The 21,330-nt window shown below is 41.7% G+C and overlaps 1 protein-coding gene across 1 annotated transcript in view; it reads right to left on the bottom strand.

The window, feature by feature from the left end:
- The window catches only part of SYDE2 (synapse defective Rho GTPase homolog 2), a 75,534-nt gene that overhangs the window by 10,535 nt on the left and 43,669 nt on the right, over positions 1-21,330 (bottom strand). Inside the window, exon 5 of the mRNA XM_054981133.1 lies at positions 4,447-4,628. Coding sequence (XP_054837108.1) covers positions 4,447-4,628 — 182 coding nt within the window. The remainder of the gene's footprint in view (positions 1-4,446; positions 4,629-21,330) is intronic.

Genomic DNA, 21,330 nt, shown 5'->3' with positions numbered 1-21,330 from the left:
AGCCTGTTCCAGGTTGTTTGGGCTGCAATCTGGGCTGTTTAGTCACCATTTTGGCCATTTTGGGCCCATCTAGGCGCCCAAACGGCCTGGATCGGGCCAGTGCTGGGCATGGGAGGGTTCCTCCACCTGGCACCAGCCTAATCCTGGCCATTTTGGCCCCAATCTGGGCTGTTTCGGGGCCGTTTTGGCCATTTTGGGCCTCGACTGTCTGTGCGCCTTCTGTGATTGGCCCTGCCAAAGCAAAAGATGGAGCCCACCCTGAACAATGTGCTCTTACTGCCAGATGGCATCACACTCAGAACTGGTACTGCAGCAGGAGGTTGAACAGCTGCTAGAGAAGTTAGTTTCTTCAGAAATGGAAACTGCAGCAAGAAAAACTAGAGGAAACATAGCTTTATCTGTATGCCTGGCTTCCACATGTGCATGGGTTTCTGAACCTTGCTGAAGCTGTAACCAGTTTCTGTTGTGTTAATAATTGCCAGCACATGCAAATGTTTCAGAAGCAAACTTGCAGTCCCACTCATACCAGGCCACCCAATAGCACGTTGCCACTTTTCATGCAGTCGCTTACAAAAATCACAGCATAAGAATATAAGAAGAGCCTGCTGGTTTGGATCATCTAGTCCACCATCCTGCCTAACACACACAGTGCCCAACGAGTTACTCTGGAGGGCCAAGCAAGCTAGGCACAGAGGCCAAGCCCCCCACCCCTTGCTGCCTCCTAGCATTGGTATTTAGAAGTTTGCTTCTTCTGGATATGGAGGCTCCCTTCAGTCACCATGGCTAGTAAATATTGATGAACCTCACCTCCATGAATCTGTCTAACCCACTTTTAAAGCTACCTATACTCGTGGCCATCACTACTTACCCTGGCAGTGAGTTCAACAGTTTAATTACTTGTTGAATAAAGAAGTATTTCCTTTTGTCTGTTCTGAACCTCTTTTCCCAAGTCCTAGTACTATGGAAGAGGGGGAAAAACACTCCTCTCCACTCTTGCCATCACATGCATAATTTAATAAATCTCTATAATCTCCAAGCCCTCTTTTTTCTAGACTGAAAAGTCCCAGTCATCTGGCATAGAAGTCAATTTTAGTGACAAGTTACACAGAAGACCAACAATTTCATATATGTTCTTTAAGACACCTTTGGATGTATGCTATCTGGGCTTGCAGGTTTTAAGTTTGCCTAGTAATCCTAGAACTTCCATTCTTGTCTCCTCAATTTGACTCAGTTCTTCGGACACCTTCCCAAAAACAGTGGCTCGAGTGGGTATGAGCTCAACATTTTCCACAGTAGAAACAGATGCAAAGAATTCGTTCAGTTTCTCTGACATCTCCCCATCTTCCTTTAGCAATCCTTTCATTTCTTTGTCATCCAAAGGCCTAACTGCCTCCCTGGCTGGTTTCCTGTTTCTGGACATTCTTGAATAATTTTTTTGTTTTCTTCAAATTCACTTTTTGCTTGTTTTATTGTCAACTTACATTTATTTTGCCAGAATGTGTACTCCGTTTTGCTTTTTATGATTTCCTTGACAGCCCAAATATAATTCTATACTTTTTTTCTTGAATTCACCCATCTTGGTAGTTCAGTGCAAATTTTAAAATAGATAAATTTAAGTCCAGATTATATCTCAGTTCTAAAGCAATGTGAATAAACTTGGTATTGGTTAAGCCAAGTTAGTCTGGTTCTACAATATATATGTTCAACTCAAAAGTAATATTTTATTCACTTTTACTCAGAAGTCACTCCCACTGACTCCAGTAAAATTTGCTGCCAAGGATGCATGCTTAAGCTTGAAATGAAAGCAACGGAAAAAGGAAAGGGTAAAACATGGAAGAAAAATAAATAGTCCTTTTTGTAAGGCTTCAGTGTTAAGCTTGGAAAAAAGCTACCTCTGTATAGCTGACTGCCTATAAAATAGAACAGTTATTTCATTTCACTGAAGTGCTCTTGGACAGAAGGAGAGAACTCCACATCAGAGTTTAATATGTACCAATTGTATGTGACATTAAGTAAAGCAGTAGTTTTTAGTTATAGGAGCTCAAAAATTATAGTTGTATATAGGTCACTATATACTGGCTTATTAAAAGCAACATAATTATTTATCTAAGACATTCAGAATAAACAACAATTGTTGACTGATTAAATATTCACTGTGTTCTCCTTTGATCTAAAAACAAGCAAAAAAATCAATGGACTTCCATCGGCAAGCCTCTCTTTTACTTTTAGTGACAGACATTTTACAGCTATTGTACCATCTCATCAATTTCACAAGCCTGACTAACATCTTAGCATTTATTACTTGCTATTCAAAATGACAACACAGTATTGGTCAAAGCCTATCTGCCTGACAGGGGCTCAAAAAAGAATGTGCATGCATAGGAGAGATCTGCTCAAACAGCTGGAATTTTGTTTCCTGATTTCAAATGAAAAAGAGCTATGGTTCAGATTAAAATCAGCTTCGCTTGGGAAGTGAGAACAATCATACATTTTCTAAAAGGATCACTAACTGGACAAGGATTGGTGAACTCAGAGAGAGCAGAGATTGCTAACTAGTTTTTGTGAGTGGTTTACTGTAAGTCGGCATTCCTGGCTGGTGGCAATAGCTGTCTTGGCCGGGGGGGGCCGTTATTTGCTCCCCCGGCAGGATGGGAGCAGAATGTGCCTTTCCCAGGCATCTGGGTACGTGTTGGGGGTGGAGCCAGAGGCTTTATATGCTGGCTCTGCCCCTGACCCTTCAATATGCCTCGTGCTCAGCCCACCCACCTGACTCCAATTTAGTGCAAGTCTAGCCGGCTGTCTTTTGCAGGGCCAAGTAGGAATTTTTTCTTCTTTCCCATAATTGGCTTCTTGGGGAGGGAATTTTTCACCTACCTTGCACTGTCACATGGGGAGGTAATTGGCTTGGTGGGTCTTTTTTCACTCTTGGGGACAGGTCGGAAGTTAGGGGAAAATCAGCGTGCCAGTAAGCACCCTTGGCATCTCCCCATTGGTAGGGAATTGGGGTCTGTCAGGAGCGGCTGGCTGCTGTATGGCCCAGTTGCAAAGACAGATGCCCTGGTGGGGAACTCCTGGACAAGCCAGTCTCCCCCCGCAGCTTTACAGCTGGGAGGGGGAGCTTTAAAGGGGTGAACCACTTAGCCTGGCCAGGCCAGGCCCCAGCCATAAGATGGATAGCTCACACCCGGGGCAGCAGGTGATTTGCCCAGACAGGTCAGGGCAGAGGTCCAAGAGTGACCCCAGGGCCTGACCTGTACTTAGGCCCTGGCTGTTGGTGTTGATGTTGTTAATTAAATAAAGTGGCCCTTTAGTCCCAACTCGCATGTCTGCCTCTTCATTCCAACTGGGGGAGCAAATTATCTGTTGCTACTTACTGCTACAGTGACTGTAGATACAGTTTTATTCTGAAATGGGCACCCTGTATTACACTTCATTTATACTATTATCTAGATTTTGTCATTGCCTGCCTCTGTATAGTGATCCTGGACTTCCTTTGTGGTCTCCCATCCAAGTACTTACCAGGGCCGACCTGCTTAGCTTCCAAAGTCAGATGAGATCGGGGTAGCCTACACCACCCAGATCAGAAGATTACAGACAATTAAATGATAACTTCTATACTTGCACTTAACATCAGCATTTGAGGCCATCCAACAAAACTGACTGGCAACAGAAGAAACAGGTCTTCAAGCAACAAGCATATGATTGATAATACTACCTGGGATTTCTGCAGCTTGTTTCCTAGTATGCAAAATGATTGGAACACATCAGCTCTGTAATCATTACAACTACCTGAAAGATAGGCAAGTATTATCAAGCTTGTGGTACCAATAAGGGGGTTGGGATTGAGAAGTGGCTTGCTCATGGCAACTCGGTTTGTAGTTGAACCAATATCTGAACCGGAGACTTCAGCCCATTGCACTTGCTCTTTAACAGCAACAATGCAACAAAGCTAGCCTACCCTACTCTTTGCCACAGACTGTGATGATGGCCACCAGTGTACACAGGATTTAAAAATGATCAGACCTATATTCTAAATGGAATTCTAATAGTTGAAATCATACTCCTGTGTTTAACAGATGCTTGAGACAGCCAGGAACTGACTCCATCATACCAAGCTGTAGCATTTTACTGGCTAAGTATTGCTGCTGTACACACCTCCATCATGGTAATGATGATGTTCTTACGGGAAATACTTTCAAACTAGCACTTTACATGAGATAACATAAATGTGTAGGATAAGGATGTCAGCGAATAACATCTTAGAGAAACTCAGCAACACAGAGATGAAAACAGTATCGAATAAGTCACTGGGCCACTTACATCCCCACCATGCAGCAACTTTTGTAGTCATCCTGGGATGAGAAGATTCATGCACAATTTAATGCCAACTTGCAATTTAAAAAGCCCAAGACATAGTAACTATCCACAGGGGCTAACAGGGCTTACCTTTTCAATGTCTGGCAGGCAATCTAAGAGGGATACTGTATGCTCAGAATCACTAGGGTCATTATCACATCCATTTGCTGCCATTTTCAATGGGTTTTTCACCATGGCATCCAATACTGCATCATAGAGTTGTTTGGTTATCAAGGGGGAAGGCAGTTCTCTTAAATAATCCTTGAGGACACCTTAAAGAGATGCAGAAGAGGTACAATGGATGAACTGCAGAGTTAGCAGACAACTCAGGGTGTACACTGGGGAATATATGTTCAAAGCAGAAAGTCTTCAAATTGTTGAATATACGAACAACCATTTAACACCTCATATCTTAAGCATAATGCTGTTTCTCAAATCTGAAAACAATTCCTCATTCTGATCCTAATCATGTTTCTGAGCATTATATTCAATGTGATCGCCAACATTAAAAATTCATAATTAATGAATTAGGAGCAGTTGTCACAACATTATGACACATTTGGTCTTCAATGCTCATGTTTTATTAGGGTAAACAGCCTACTATATCAATTACCACTACTAATGGGTACAAATTTTCCTTTTCAACAGTTCAAATTTCTCCACCATAAATATCCAGCAAAATTGATTTATTTACTATATTTATAGTCCAATTGTCTCGCTGAGATTCAAAGCAGATTATACAGAGACACCTAATTACCACATTGTAGGTCAATACAACTAATATGAGACATCAAATAGGCAATATACTAAAACTAGGATTGCCAAAATCTGAATGGGTATTGTATATTAGGCATTATGCAAAGTGTGGATATAATGAATGTTATGCCAATAAAAGTATATGATGATGATGATGATGATGATGATGATGATGATGATGATGATGATGATGATGATGATGATGATGATGGATATAATGAAAGAAAACAGTTTTCTATCAGTACAACAGTACAACCATGAACTGCAACAGGGTTATACATGCAGCAAACTGATAATATGTCCTATTATACTGTGTATTTATAGTGGTATAATCTACAGTCCTTTCCCTCTATAATACATCTTCCTGAACTATTCTATTTTAGTACATTCATATTACCTTTACAGAAAAGTTCTCCTGAACAACTCCATTTTGCATAATTTGTGGAATGACAGGAACATGGGAGCCTTCCTGACCTCCTTAGGGAAGCCATTCCACAGGTGGGGGCCACAACAAAGAAAGCACATGTATGGGCAGTGGATAACACCGGCAGAAGGCCTTGAACAGATGAGCAAAGCTGTCATGGTGGAACACAGAAGAGGCAGTCCTGCAGATATGAGGGTCCAAGGGCACGCAGCTTTGTATGTGATAAATCCATACCTTGAATTGAAAACTGTAGCTGATGAGCAGCCAATGGAGTAACTGAGGAAACGTGCATGCCCTGATAATAACTGAGGTGCAGCATTCTGTACCAACTGGAGTCTCCAGGTTGATTTCAAGGGCAGACCCATGTATAGTGCATTACCAGTCTGACCTCAATATTACCATGGCATGGATCCAAGTGGTTAGATTAGCTGAGTCAAGGTAGGGGGCTAAATCATATTCAGTCTAACATATTCAGTCTATTGAATTAAATTACATAGTGACAGAATTCTAGTTACTTTAGAAGTGAACTAGAGTAGAATGCAATTGTTAGGACAACATGCTCTTTTCACATCTCTGCTGATCCTTTCCTCTCTTCTATTATTTGCTGTCTCCTAAACTTTTTGATAATGCAGGACAGATTTCACTCTTATGTCAGGCTTGCCATTCTCCACATTAACAGATCCAGATAGCAAATTTATTGTGCAAATTTCTAGACTCCTTTCAGAAGTAAAAGCACTGGACAACATTATCCAAAGTCACAGAACTCACACCACAAGGAATGAATTCTCTGTAGGTGAAAATAGCTTCTTCATACTATGCTTTAACCCAATAGTTCCTGACCTTTTCGGTATGGCGACTCACAAGTCCAAATTTTCTTGGCATGATGACACACTTAACAAAACAGGGTATGTCCAAATCAGTAAAATTGCAAACACATGCGAACACTTTCACAGGCTTCACAATCAACTTCTGAGTTGGCACCCACAGGTTGAGAACTGCTGCTCAAACCTACAAATTATAGTGAATGCCCCAGGATGTATCCAGGCAAAATATTCCTTGTCAGTGTGAAGAAAGGTTTGGTAACTTGTAGATTAAAAGGGTTTTTAACGGAGGGAGGAGAACAGGAAGAACTGAATCAAGGAGCCATCACTTTCTCCATAGACCATTTCCTCACTAATTGAAAGAACAAGGATAAAGTAATGCTAATTTCTGCTCTACTCAAACTGCATTGTACCATTGAGCCATTACATCCTGGTGTCTTCCTTTGCTACACCCCTCCCATTGTATCTTTACATTCTGGTGGTCTTCCTTGTATCATCTACCCACTTTTGGCTGGGATATGAAGATTCAAGGATCTCTATTCCTACTTGCATCTGAAGAAGGGAGCTCTGACTCGCAAAAGCTCATACTCTGAAAGTCTTGGTCTCCAACATGCCATGGAACTCAAATCCTGCTAGGATAGAGTAAGTAACCCTTGACACGTGTCAGGCCATTTGGCTCAGAACATAGGGCAAATTCTTCACCCAAGCAATAGAAGCAAGCCCCTGAGATGCTGGCAGCCCTGCCGGGGCTATTTGCATAGGGCAATGGCTGTGCATGTCTCTGCCTCCCATTACCTATATTGATACCAGCTGGGTCCATGGCAAAACCCGGAGGTGCTGGCATAGCAGCTGGAGCGCTTCTTGATCCTTATGTGTCTAACCAAGCACAACCCATGTCTCTGCCCCACATCCGCTCCTCATTTTCTTTAGCAGCATGCCAGTATCTTCAAAAGTAGATGGTTTTACACTGCTTCATTTTAGACTGAAGAACCACCTAAATCGGTGCTTCTGAAGTCAACTTTGTTAATAGTCCACCAGTCTGGGTTTTCTGTCTTTTCTAGCATAAAGACAAAACAGCAAATGCATAATAATGACAATACATGCTTATTTCAACACAGTCCATAAAAAATTCCATCAGGATAGATGTATTACAAAACAGGGTCACATGCTTATGAAAGTCTAAGTTAATCACAAATGCTGCCTTTCTTGTTTAACAGTGATTGCAATCTTATCCATTTCAGGCCCAGTAATAGCACACTTGTTTGAAGAAGTTCACATCAAACATCCAAGATGAAAGAAAATAACATATGTCAAGTGCATTGAATAAAGTTTGAAAGTAGCCTGGTTGCAAAAGACTCCATCCTACTAGTTGTAGACTGATTAATTGATTTGATAGACTTATTAGATTTTTAGCCCGCCCTCCCCACAAGCAGGCTCAGGGCGGGTTACAATCATAAATAAATTACACAACGGATAAAAACAATAAAATGAGATTTCAGTATTCCAGATGGGGCACCCTTCCCCCTTTCTCTGCCCACCATACACAAAGGAAAAAAGGGAAGAAAAGGGTGGAGATGTGGGTTGGTGAAACTCTAACTCCCCAAGCATAGAGGGGGGCAGATGGACCATATGGTCCCCCCACTGGTAGGAGGCCAGCAGGGAGGCTAATTAGATGGATCCCGTGCTGGCCTCAACCATACGCCTGGTGGAACAACTCTGTCTTACAGGCCCACTGAAAAGATATGAGATCTTGGTGGGCCCAAGTGTCTTCCGACAGAGAGTTCCACCAGGTTGGGGCCAGGACAGAAAATGCCCTGGCCCTGGTCGAGGTCAGCCGAGCCTCCCTGGGGCCAGGGACCATCAGTAGGTGTTTACTTACAGATCTGAGGTACATACAGGGAGAGGCAGTCCTTCAGGTATGCTGGTTCCAGTCCGTTTAGGGCTTTATAGGTCAGAACCAAAACCTTGAACCTGATCTGGAACTCCACGGGGAGCCAATGCAGCTGCTGCAGAGTTGAAGTCACATGTGCCCTGAAAGAAATTCCTGTCAGGACACAAGCAGCTGCATTTTGGACCCACTGTAGTTTCCGGGTCAGACCCAAGGGAAGCCCTGCATAAAGTGAGTTACAGTAGTCTAATTTGGAAGTGACTGTTGCATGGATCACTGTCATTAGGTCATGGGTTGAGAGATAGGGGGCAAGCTGCTTGGCCTGCCGGAGATGGAAAAAGGCAGTTCGGGCAGCTGCCTTGACCTGGGCCTCCATTGACAAGGAAGAGTCCAGCATCACACCAAGGCTCCTGACTGATGGAGCGGGCACAAGTGGTGCCCCATCAAAGGCCGGGAGCTGGATCCGCAAATCTACCCCCCACGGCCCAAGTACAGGACCTCCGTCTTTGTGGGGTTCAGTCTGCTCTGCTTCACCCATTCAGACACGGCTCCCAATGCTCTAATTAGGGCATCGGGAGCAGAGCCAGGCCAGCCGTCCATCAACAGGTATAACTGGGTGTCATCCACATATTGATGGCAACCCAGTCTGAAACTCCATGCCAGCTGGGCAAGAGGGGGCATGTAGAGATTAAACAACAACGGGGAGAGTAACGTGCCCTGCGGGACTCCGCACACCAATGATTGGTGCGCTGATAACCTCTCTCCCAGTGCCACTCTCTTTCCCCGACCGTGGAGAAAGCCACTGCAAGACAGTCCTTTGAATCCCCACATCAGCAAAGCAGTGGGTCAACAAATCATGGTCGACCATGTTGAAAGCTGCTGAGAGGTCTAGCAACACCAGCAACGCTGACCCACCTCGATCCAGTTGCCTATGGAGATTATCTGTGAGGATGACCAACACTGTCTCAGTTCCGTGGCCCATGCAGAAACCGGACTGGAATGGGTCCTGGATCGATGCATCTTCCAGGAAACCCTGCAGCTACTCCACCACCGCTCGCTCAATCACCTTACCCAGAAATGGGAGATTCAAGACTGGGCAGTAACTGGATGGATTGGTGGGGTCCAAAGTTAACTTTTTCAGGAGAGGCCTCACTACAGCATCCCCTTCCAAACATACTCTCAAATATTTACCAATATTTATACAAAAATACACAAGCTCAAAAATCCAAGCATCTAATTTATAAAACTACTGAAGTCCCAGCTCAGTTAACAATTTTAAAAGCCCGATATTGTTTATGAGCCATTAACCAACTAGATAAGCATGGCCTGCTCTTTAATAAATAGCACCATTTAATGTAGGATGAAAACAAAGAGAGCTGAAAGTATGAAAGCCGAGTTACCAGTTGAAGTATCTGCCAAATAAAGGCCCTGTTAATCCCCGAACCATGACAGAAATACCACTGCTGAGTGTTCTTTAACAAAGCAAGACTTGTTGCAAGACTCAGTGTGCCTACCACAAATCCTGCCCTATGACCCAACTGTAATGTGAACTGTGTTAATTGAAGACTTTGTTAAGAGCAAAATCCTTAAAAGTATTGAGAAGGATTCCATCTTCACTGTTCAATGAAAGGGGGGGGCAGAATGCCCTAAAGACTACATAATTTCAGTGTCAATGAATATTGCAACCAATCAGAATTCAAAGACTTATTATATAAGCATAATGTGCCACTAAAAAGCTCTTAAATGAATTTAAAGAGTAAAAAATACACAGCTACTAAGAGACACAGGAGCCTGTCCAATATTGAATCTGACAATAGTACTGGTACATTAGAAAAATCTGCAGGACAATGACTGGCATTTTGCACACATATTTAGAGTCAAGGGATATTTATAGACCATACATTAACAACCTCAATGAACCAAACTGGCAGAAATTGGTCCCTACATATTATGGGTTTGGGAATATAATGTTGGCAAACAAATGACCTTGGGAAGACTTATTTCACTTTGATGGTTAGAACTGGTTTTAAAGACTAACACCAAATATACAAGTGAGAGGCTTGATATACCTATGACCTATATTTTAAAACATGCAATTCAGAGGCACCACTTGGGACTTCTATTAATAGCATCGGCAACGCAGTCACCTGGCATTTCCTTCTCAAAACACTTTCTCATGCTTAATTCCTGAATGAAATCACTTGCAAGCCCTCTGACCCTTCCCCCCTTTCACTAAACGTAAGAGGTGGCATCTATTTTTATGGACTTGCCTCTCCCAGCAGCTGCATTTTCCTTGACACAACCACTGTGCCCACACAGAATTAACACAGGCAACAAGCAGAAAACACATACTTCCCCCAATGCACTCCATTAATTTCTCATTTTTCTGAGCCACTGAACTGTTAACTCTATGACATGCTTTAGTCCAAGATGATAATTCACAAGGCTGGAAGCAGAAACGATGCAGCAGTATTAGACTAGCCAGCTTTCAAGTCTAGCAGGGCACATTATTCTGAAACACAAACGCACTGAGAGCAGAACCACAAGTGACAAAAGGCACAGATTGGACACTTGTCTGCTTCCCTCAAGTTTTGATGGGAAATGTAGGCATCCTGGTCTTGCAGCTTCGCTCTCTGACTGCTGTCCAATGGACTTTTCAACTGTCACTTGTCCAACATTCCGCCAAGCTGCCTACATTTCCCATCAAAACTTGAGGGAAGCTGACAAGTGTCCAATCTGTGCCTTTTGTCACTTGTGGTTCTGCTCTCATTGCATGTAAGCCAGTGCCAGGCCCTAGGAGCATTTCTAAGTCAAGGTTTAATGATTAAATGCTCATTCTTTGACCAGCCAGAGAGCCTGCCAAGAAGAAAATGCCTTGCGAGTCTCTTGGGGGAAAAAGCAGAGGACAATTCACATTTTTTTTTAAAACCGCCAGCATCAAATAAGTTGCTGTTTTTGAAGAGAGCTCAGATTTATGTTGAGGATTCAGCAAAAATATTTTAAACAAGAAATATGATTATTATACCAGCTTCAGCATTATAAATGCTAAACCCTAAACTGCCCCCCAACACTCACAAAAGAATAGTTGAACAACATTAATTTTACCTCTCTAGCAAGGGTGATTCCTCTCCAAACCAGCAGATGACTGTATCAAATGAGAATTCAGTATTTGATGTCAAATATGACATTCTGGGTGCCACAGTGTTTATTATTTTTCAAGTCTAGCTTTACTTTCATGGATATAACAAATAATTTCAAGCTATTGGTGAAAGCCCCAATATTAAGTTAGAGGGCCTTGTGGAAGTCATAGGTTAGACTTTATTGAGATGTAGAAGTCTTATTTCCATTTTACGACTACTATTCCTTATAGTAGCTTCATCTCCCACTGCCCTCCCCTACAATTAATATATTTTTTATTTTCATGCCTTTGCTAAATTTTTCTTTTTGTCACCCTGGAAGTAGAATCACTGGCATTTCTTCTGAGCGCTAACTTTTGTTCTTTTTTAATTAACTTAGTATTTTTAATGCAGAATTCAACCCCCACCCATGCTGGGAACCTCAACTGACTTGTTTTTTTCTTTAGGTGCTATGTTTTGCCGGGAAGGCTGAAGATCCTTATATGTGGACACAGCATGGTTTTTGGGTGGCCCACCAAGTCAAGAGGATGGCCATCAGGTCCCAGCTTGGGCTAAGTGAGTGGGCCACAGTTGAGTGGCAGGGCTGACAAGGCCTAAGGTAGCCAGGGCTGCTGCCTTTGCTGTTTGAGGGGAGGAGTGGTCCTCCGCCTGACATATTGGTAATGACCTGGGCTTGTAAAGGGTATGGCCCCTTGCTTTGCAGGCGCAGGCTGACTTGCAGTGGATTAGCAAGCAGCGGCCTGGCGTCTTAACTATTTGGTTGGAGATAGTTCAGTTAGCTTGGGGGAATGGGATGGACATTTATCTTCCCCATCTCAGGATTAAGGCCTGCTTGGCCAACCTCTGCCAAGGCAATGGGGGCTACCTTTCGGTGGCGGGCAACAACACACACACATATATATTTAGATGACCTGAGGCAAGGGCTATGGCTTACAGTAAGTCACCTGTGGGGCATGAAGGCCTGAGCAGAGGCTCGGCCTTAGCATTGGCAGGATTTAGTTGGGGGGATGTGAGCAGGACGATGAGTACCCTTGGCACATCCCCATTGGTGGGGATATTAGGGGCCTGTCAGGATTGGCTGGCATGCTTGGTGGTGGCCAGTTGAGAGGGCAGGCTGCCTTGCCGGATCTCCTGGACAAGTCCTTCCCTCATGCTCTGCGGCGGAGGTGCTTGGAGCTTTAAGGGGGAAACCATCCACCAGGCCGTCCGGATCCCAGCCATACATGTGAATGGCTCGCATCTGGGGCAGCAGGTCTCGCCCAGACAGGTCAAGGCGGGGTCCAGGGGAGTGACCCCAGGGCTTGACCTGTGCCGCTGGTTAGGCCCTTGCCAGGGTTTTTTAGTTGTTGCAGTTCATGTTGTTGCCTAAATAAAAGTGGCCCTTTATTACCCAAGCCTTGTGTCTGCCTTTTATTCCGACTGGGGGGGGCGCAATTGCACATAGTATTACTGTGGGATTAGCAAATTTATATTAATCATATAGCTGTGATATTAAGATAGCAAGAAGCTTAGGATGGATTCTTTATGTTTTAAGTAACTGGTCTCTGTCTTTTAGCCACCCCCCCTTTCTCCCTGGTTGCACATGAGAAGAGAAAATCTGGCCTTGGACAGATAACTGAACATTCTTGGGATGCAGAGGCAGAGACAAAGGGAGAATTATAAGTTTCCCCTCCCTCCTTTTGGAGGGAGAGAGTGTGTGTGAAAGTAACGAGTAACTACCATGGAGACAAGGAGGGTAATAAAGCTGTCGCGAGAGTGAGAAATGGAGAATAGCTTATCCATAGGTGTAAAGAGATCAGGTGTCTTATTTTGAATGTGACTTTCGTTTCTCCAAAATGATGTCATGAGCCCTTAAAAGAAGCATGTGCTCCTTTGTTCTCTGGTACATTCTGAGCTCATTATGTAGCTGGTACCCTATATTTGCAAATATACTCTGTTACAACAGCCCTTGTCTGTCTCATCTCTCTTTTGCTCAGAAGACTGGAAGGGGCAAAGGGGAAGAGCACTTTTTTTGTGCAACAAAACTGACAGAAGTTATAGGTAGTCATATTGATTGGTAGCAAAAATCCAACCAAACAAATACTTTATTGGGTCCACTCAACCAGGCCAATCTCTAGCACAAAGAACTCCAAAGCTGGAGCTCACTCTTTTATTATATATTAGTTGGTTTTAAAAAAAACTACTATTATTATTGACAGAGCACTTAGTACTTATTGATTTCATCAAACAACCATGGCCTTATCAAAAGTGCTGCAGAAATCCATTTTTAAAAACTTCTTCAATAGCTGTGTGTGGCCTGATTTCTTTTAATAAAACTTTTAAAAGCTTTGTAGTTCTGTGCCAAGAAAACCCAAGTTATGCACAGAGAATAAATTATGCAAATTTAGTCACACAAAGAGGTAAAGTGCTAAACAGGATGATACAAAACAGTTCTATCTTCTGACCACCAGAAGTCTAGAAGTGTATGAAGCTACCTTACACTGAGCCATACCCAGGGCTTTTTTTCTGAGGAAAGAGGTGGTGGAACTCAGTGGGTTGCCCTTGGAGAAAATGGTCACATGGTTGGTGGCCCCGCCCCCTGATCTCCAGACAGAGGGGAGTTTAGATTGCCCTCCGCGCCGCTGAGCGGTGCAGAGGGCAATCTCAACTCCCCTCTGTCTGGAAATCAGGGGGCGAGGCCACCAACCATGTGACCATTTTCAAGAGGTTCCGGAACTCTATTCCACCGCGTTCCTGCTGGAAAAAAGCCCTGGCCATACCAGTCTACTCTGACTGATCATGGCTTTCCCAGATCTCAGGATGAATCTTTCCCAGTTCTTCTTATCTAACATTCTTTTTATACAGGAGGTGTCAGAAACGGAATTATGATATTTTGCTTACAAAGAATGTGCTTAAGATCTCAGTACTTTCAGTGGTACTACTTAGGTAAATTCACTCCATTATTTGGATGTTTAGAGCTTAAAACTGGTTTTTAAAAGTTGTCATTTCGACAAATAGCAGGCAATGGAGAGGAGTCAATTGCTCCCCTATCTAGTTAATTGCTTTCAAGTGAGGCACTTCATATTTAGTCATGTAAATGCCTCCAGCAAGCTGAGAACAATGGAGCTGGCCAGCAAGTCTGTAGCAATCCCCACCACAATCTAAAGTGACAACATATACCCCAAAATCTCATAAACATTTCTACAAAAAAGCATAGTAAAGAGCACTGGATATCAACGCACAGGTACATCTTATATAGAGAGATTTTCAGGTAGGTAGCTATGTTGGTCTGCAGTAGAACAGCAAGATTTGATTCCAGTCGTACCTTAAACACTTACAAGCTTTCTAGAGTCAAACTCCCTTTGTCAGATACCAAAGAGATATAGAGATATATCACTATCATGCAGCATTTTTTTTTAAAAAATCAAAGACATTCTACAGACTTACTTATATCTTTCTTTCTGTGAGGAGGAAGGGGGAGGTCAAGGTATATCAAGAGAGCAAAGCACAAAGGCAAACAGTGAAAACTGAATGGCTGGAAAGAGCAATAAGTGATCCTGCACTTCCCAAAAAGTGCAAGAAAGCAAACAACCATAGCCAAAAAAAAAAAAAAATCTTTCAGGGCAGAGAAAGAAAAAGGTACCAATGGCTACAAATACATAGAAGAAGCAATGATTGCTCCTTGCCTTCTTAAAGTGACATATCGCTATCAAGTTAAGTATTTTACAAAAAAAAAAACACCTTGAAACTTGAAACTTGACCAACGCAAAGGATAAAAATTCCTTATTACCATGGTGGGGAAAGACTGCAGAGAGTAGAGTTGTCCCACAGCCACAGTCCAGTCCGTGGGAAGAACCAACAAAAGCACGGGAAATGTTTCACACGTGAACAAATGCAACACAAATTCAGTCACTAGAGAAAGATTGAAGCAAAAGTGGTCCCATAAGAATCAGAAAAAAAAACAAGGAAAGGTGTGAGTCAAAAACAAATGGCTCTAGAGAACGTGCAGAAAGCTGGGGATAATTTGAAGCAGTATGGGGCCAGAACCATTACAATAATGATGTGGAGAAAACCCCTAAATTAATAAAACATGCTCTTCAATGTCTGGTGAAGTTATGAAGACCATTTCAGTGACTAATATCTGCATGTTCATTTAAATAAATTCATTCAATATCTGCATGTGGGTGCACACATGCATGCAAACCAAACCACAAAGCTATACTTTAATGTAATATATAATCCATATTACGTCCATTAGCCTAGGTCACTCAAGGATCTTGCCAGCTGATAATTTAAACAGCCCAACCCCCACCCCCAAGCAACCCGAAGCAAGAAACCCGAATATTTTTGGGCTGCGCACCCCTACATTGCACATCTGAGTGTTTGGGTTGGTTCTGCATTAGTTCTAGTGGTTGTTCTATGAAAGCTTCTGTTCTTAACTGTAGTAGCTGTTTTTAAGATCTGTGCTGGAAGTTGTGCTGGAGACCACTTAGAAACCTTTGATTAAAGATTTTTCCTTGGCAAATGTGTTACATATTCTATCAGCTTTTCCTGAGACAGCAGAGCTCCATTTTGGCATAGAAAAGGCTATGACACTCATTTAACCAAAAGCCACATAGAAGGATAGCTAAAGCAAGAAAGGGAAATGGAAGAAATAACTGAAAATGTGGTAGGATTCAAGCCAGTATTCTATCAGCTTTGTCTTACCTATCAACTAAATACCCTTCTAGGACTTGGCCTTTGTGATGCATACCTTAAAGTAATCTCTTTTTTGGACTACTACACTGCACTTCTATTTGGGCCTGACCTGAAGGTGGTTCACAAACTACACTTGTTCAGAATGTGGCAGCTTTATTTGTTTGCTGTGAGTTGCAGAGAACACATTCTAACAGTTCCCTTTACCCTTCACTGGGTGCCCATATGTGTTCAGGTCAGATTCAAGGTGCCAATAAATATGTATGAAATCCTTCATAGCATAGGTCCAAGGTATCTGAAGGACGGCCTTCTCCCATGCATCACTGACCCACACACTAAGATCTGCAGGAGATAACTTGCGGATTCTTCCATCTTGTTGCTGGAGGTCTCCTAGCAGACTGTCAGTTGTGATCCCCCCAGATACAGAACTGACTGCTTATGGGATCAGCTAATTTGGGGACCTTGTATATAAGAGTACCTTGCAGACTCATCTGTTTATTGAGACCTTTTGTATTTAATACATCTACTGCTGATCATGAATGAAATGCAAATGATTTTAAAAATTAAATATAAACTTCTCCTAGGGAAGGAGGTCTTGAGCTGGAGATGGATACTGGCAACAATGGAGGGGGAACCTGGTTGCTTTCCTACCCTCCATCTGATGAACATATCAGCAGTAGCAGCAGATATAAGCTAGAGAGTGGAGGCTCAGAGCTGAGCCTGCAACTGGATCCAGAAAGGGAAGATAAATAAACATTTATTGTTTTATCTGCATACTGTTACAACTCATTGTGCGATAGGCAAATCATAAATATTCTAAAAACAAACACCTCTTCTTTAAAGCCAATCACCAGCATGCATGCCAAACAGTAACGCACCACCATTTTGTTCAGAAGGGCAACTCACTTGATCTACCTGCAAAACAAGGCTGTACTCCAGCTGTGATGGGCTTAGGTTACAACTGATAAGACAAATGGCAAGCTAGAAGCCAGCAGGATCCTGAGAGGTGATCCCTCCTACAGAGCAGCAAGTACTGAGTTAGGATATAGAGTGTGATAGCTCTGAGAGTGGAAGTTGGAGTGTGTAGCCATTCCCCCACTGGTGTCGTGTCCATTAGGATCCTGTTCCCAAAGCATCCTTTAGGACACTACACAGATGCTATCTTCATCCATGGCAATCACATTCCTAAATATGTGTATCACAAGCAAAACCATTGAAGTTTCATACTGATATTTCCAAAAATGAAATATTTTAGTTGCTTGCTTCTATGCAGGAAAAAACCCTCATCTATATGTGCAAAACTACACCTATACAACTATTATTTCCCTCTCACACACAATCCTCCCTTTTGTTTGCTGGCATACCAACGTCTCCATATGTAGACAATGTTTTGGCACTCAGGCCCAAAAGGATTAGGCAAATTCATAAATAATAAGCCTATAGATGGCTATTAGCCATAATAGTTAAAGTTCAGAGATAGCGTACTTCTGAACATCCAATGCTGGGGCCAAACAAAGAAGAGCTGTTGCCCCATGCTTGGGTATTATCGAAGGCATCTGGTTGGCCACTGAGGGAAACAGACTGCTGGACGAGACAGTATAATCCAGCAAGACTCTTCTTAAATTTATTGCATATGCTAAAAAAGCAAAGCCTAAACACACAAATAAAAGCAGCTGCAGCAGCTCAAATTAAGAGGAAAGATTAAAGGAGACATCCAACTCTCAAAACAGCCATAATTCAAATGGTGTTGCTTGAAAATATCCATCCCACAGGAAATTCCACTCTTGAGATTTGTTGTCATCCAAAAATGAAAAAGGAGAGGCAAACAGGAATTTTCTATAAAAAGAAAGCTATGAATGTTTTTATTCAACTGACTGAAAACTGAATCAGAACAAAATGTATCAGATGAATCAAACCAATGCCTCAAAAATCCAGTTTGTATACACCAGAGGTAATTCTCAGATTGCTATCCCTCAGCTTCATATTTTACACTGAGTTAAGAATGTGAGTTTTCTTGGTGTGTATGCGCTGTTAATCTGACTTGGTGAGTAACACCAAAGTCTTCAGAAGGGCCCTCAAAAATACAATGTGAGCCTTGTGAAGAAGAAGAGGGGAAGAAGCTGCCAGGTGGTACCATGGAATAGGGAAATATGAGTAGGGGAAAGGATGGAAGAGGGTCCCCTCCCCACGGCAAAGTTTTAAAGGCATTTGAAAACTGTTGTACATATTGGAAGAAGTGCATAAATTGGCAAGGCGTGTGTGCAGAAGGGTAGTGGCCAATGCCTTTGTGATCTGCTGCTATTAGAAGGCCACAGAAGGGCCATGATGATTCCCTTACAGCTCAGTCTCAGCACAATAACCAAGTAACAGCATGGAAACCCTATAAAATACCTTATAGAAAACTATGCACCAGACAGATGATCTGGCAGTCAGGAAATATCCCAGAGAAATGTATTGTACTAAGCAAACCATTATATACATTAAGTTTATTATACTAAATGTCATTCAATATGTGGTTAGTCTTAAGTTTTTGAACTGGATCCAGAGTATTTACACCAATCAACAAGCTGCAATTTTAGTGACCGCTTCATTTACGAAGAAAATTGAAACAACAAAAGGAACATGTCAGGGATTTCTAATGGGTTCAGGTAGCCGGTTCAAGGTTGACTCAGCCTCCCATCCTTCCGAGGTCGGTAAAATGAGTACCCAGGTTCCTGGGGGTAAAGTGTAGATGACTGCAGAAGGCAATGGCAAACCACCCTGTAAAAAGTCTGCCAAGAAAACGTTGTGATGCGACGTCCCCCCATGGGTCAATGATTCAGTGCTTGCACCTTTACCTTTTACCTACCCAAACTGAACTTCTTATTTCAAATGATCCCAATTTATATCGAACAAAAGGTTCTAAGTGGCAGAAAGTAATAAACGACTTCCTATGGAAAGGGAAGAAACCAAGGATAAGATTTAAAGTATTACAGGACAACAAAAATTTAGGACGACTGGCAGTGCCGAACATAAAACTTCATCACCAAGCAGTGGTGCTAGTTTGGATAACAGACTGGATTATAAATCCAAGTAGTAGGCATATAAAATTGGAGACAGCATATGCCAAAGAAGGCATTCATAATTACTTATGGATAAAGAAATCATGGAAACTCATTCATAAACAGGATGGGACCCATATATTAAGGGAAGGATTGCTTAAAATATGGTTTCAGTGCAGAAATAGATTGAGTCCACTAATCTCCCTACTGATGTCACCAATTAATGCTTACTATGACACACCTATGAGAAATAGAATTGATCAGCTCATGAATCAATAATTCATGAGCCAGACACAACTGGAATCTAGATACAATAAGATAAAATAGTGGGCTTTTACGAAAAGGATGAAAACATTGATGTGATACTATGTGGTACCAATGTTAAAATGATAAAGAAAATATATGCTATACTTATAGAGGCAAAATTACAGGGGGAGGAGGTCAAAGATACTATGATAAAATGGGCCGAGAATGTGGGACACACAATAGATTTAGAGCCATGGTCACAAATGTGGAAAAGTAATTTAAAGATGACAAAATCAGCCTCAATGAAGGAAAATGTATATAAAATGTTTTATAGGTGGCACCTAACCCCAGTTAGGCTAGCTAAATCTTGCCTAAATATGTCAAATAATTGCTGGAAGTGTGTAAAGACACCGGGATCTTATTACCATATGTGGTGGACATGCATTAAAGCAGTGGAGTTCTGGAAGATGGTGCATCCAATGTTACAACAGATACTCATGACTCCACTACCTTTGAAACCAGAACTTTTTTTATTAAACCACATATCGGTCCCGGTCAATAAAGAGCAAAAGCATTTGATGTTGAATATAATTACAACAGCTAGGATTGCATATGCGAGACTTTGGAAGATGACAACTATCCCAACACAAGAAAACCTGGTCGAAAAAATACTTGAGACGGCTGAAATGGACAAATTGTCGAGTTTATTGAAAGAATCGGACATTACAACCTATAACGACATTTGGGAGCCTTTTTACAAATGGATTTAAGATAAGTTTGGAGAAATTTAATTTTCAACCAAGATGTGGTCCTTTATGGACATTATAGAAGATAAATGGAAAAATTTGCAAATAGAGAGCTGATTAGCAGAATACTAAGACATGTATTAGAGTGAATGGTGCAATGTAATAGATATGTAACTTCTTTTTTTTGTTCTTTCTTTTCCTTCCACCCCACCCCTCTACTTCTTATTTCCTATTTTCTATCTTAAAAAAAATAAAATAATAATAATAATAATTGATAAAAAGGAAATGTTAAAACTTGGCAAGAAATCCAAGCTCAAGGCAAAAATATCCTGATATATCACCAAATAGTATCAAGACTAAAGGAACAAACTCTTAAAGAAGGTGGTAGATTGAGAGAAAAAACACAATTTGAACTGGAGATCTGAAGCATCTCTTGGGGAAGATCTATAAAATCTTACTGCAATACCCCACAGAAACAGAGCAAGTAAAAACCTGTATGATAAAATGGACAAAAATTTTGGAGAAACTTTAAGGGAAAATTTATGGACTAAGGACATAACATTTACAGACTGCCAGTTATTGAGAGAGAACTGGTGTAAAATGTTATTCAAAGATATTACAAGAATTCAAAAGATATTACAAGAATTACATGGTGACAGCAGCAAGAGTATTATATACAGCAAAATGGAAAACAGATACTTGTCCTGATGTGTCATAGTGGAGAGATAAGAATGCATCAATGGCTAAATTAACTACTTATCTGCATAATAGACACTTTCTCTATTAAGGCAGAAATTAACACCAATTAAGGTAACTTAGCATAAAGACAAGAAGATAAAACAGAGAATTAAGGAAAGAGAAATAGAAGCTGACAGTGTAGTTTATATAAGTAAAATTAACCAAGGAGAGAGAAGGAGAGTTGTTACACGATTATGTTTAGCTATGGCAAATTTTGAATGTATTCTTTTATTAGTTCAGTGTAATTTTAAATGCAGTGTTTGTATGTTTCAAACTAATTCCAAATGTTCTGTTTATATAAGATTGTATAAGTCTGTAGTTAGTCTTGACTAGAGATGGGCACGATCTGAATTACAATTTCAAAAAAACCCCGATTTTGGCGTTTTCGCCATCGTGACTCAGCTAATCGATTCTGTCCATGGCAACCGATCCAGCTGTCGGGAGTTTGCTTGTTCGGAACTTGATCAGATGGGTCAGTTTCTGTTTGGAACTGCAGACACTCT

Source organism: Eublepharis macularius, chromosome 5 (genome assembly GCF_028583425.1).
Source record: "Eublepharis macularius isolate TG4126 chromosome 5, MPM_Emac_v1.0, whole genome shotgun sequence".
Classification (NCBI taxonomy): domain Eukaryota; kingdom Metazoa; phylum Chordata; class Lepidosauria; order Squamata; family Eublepharidae; genus Eublepharis; species Eublepharis macularius.
Note: the sequence above shows the minus strand (reverse complement) of the source record. Positions and strands in the feature narration are given on the sequence as shown.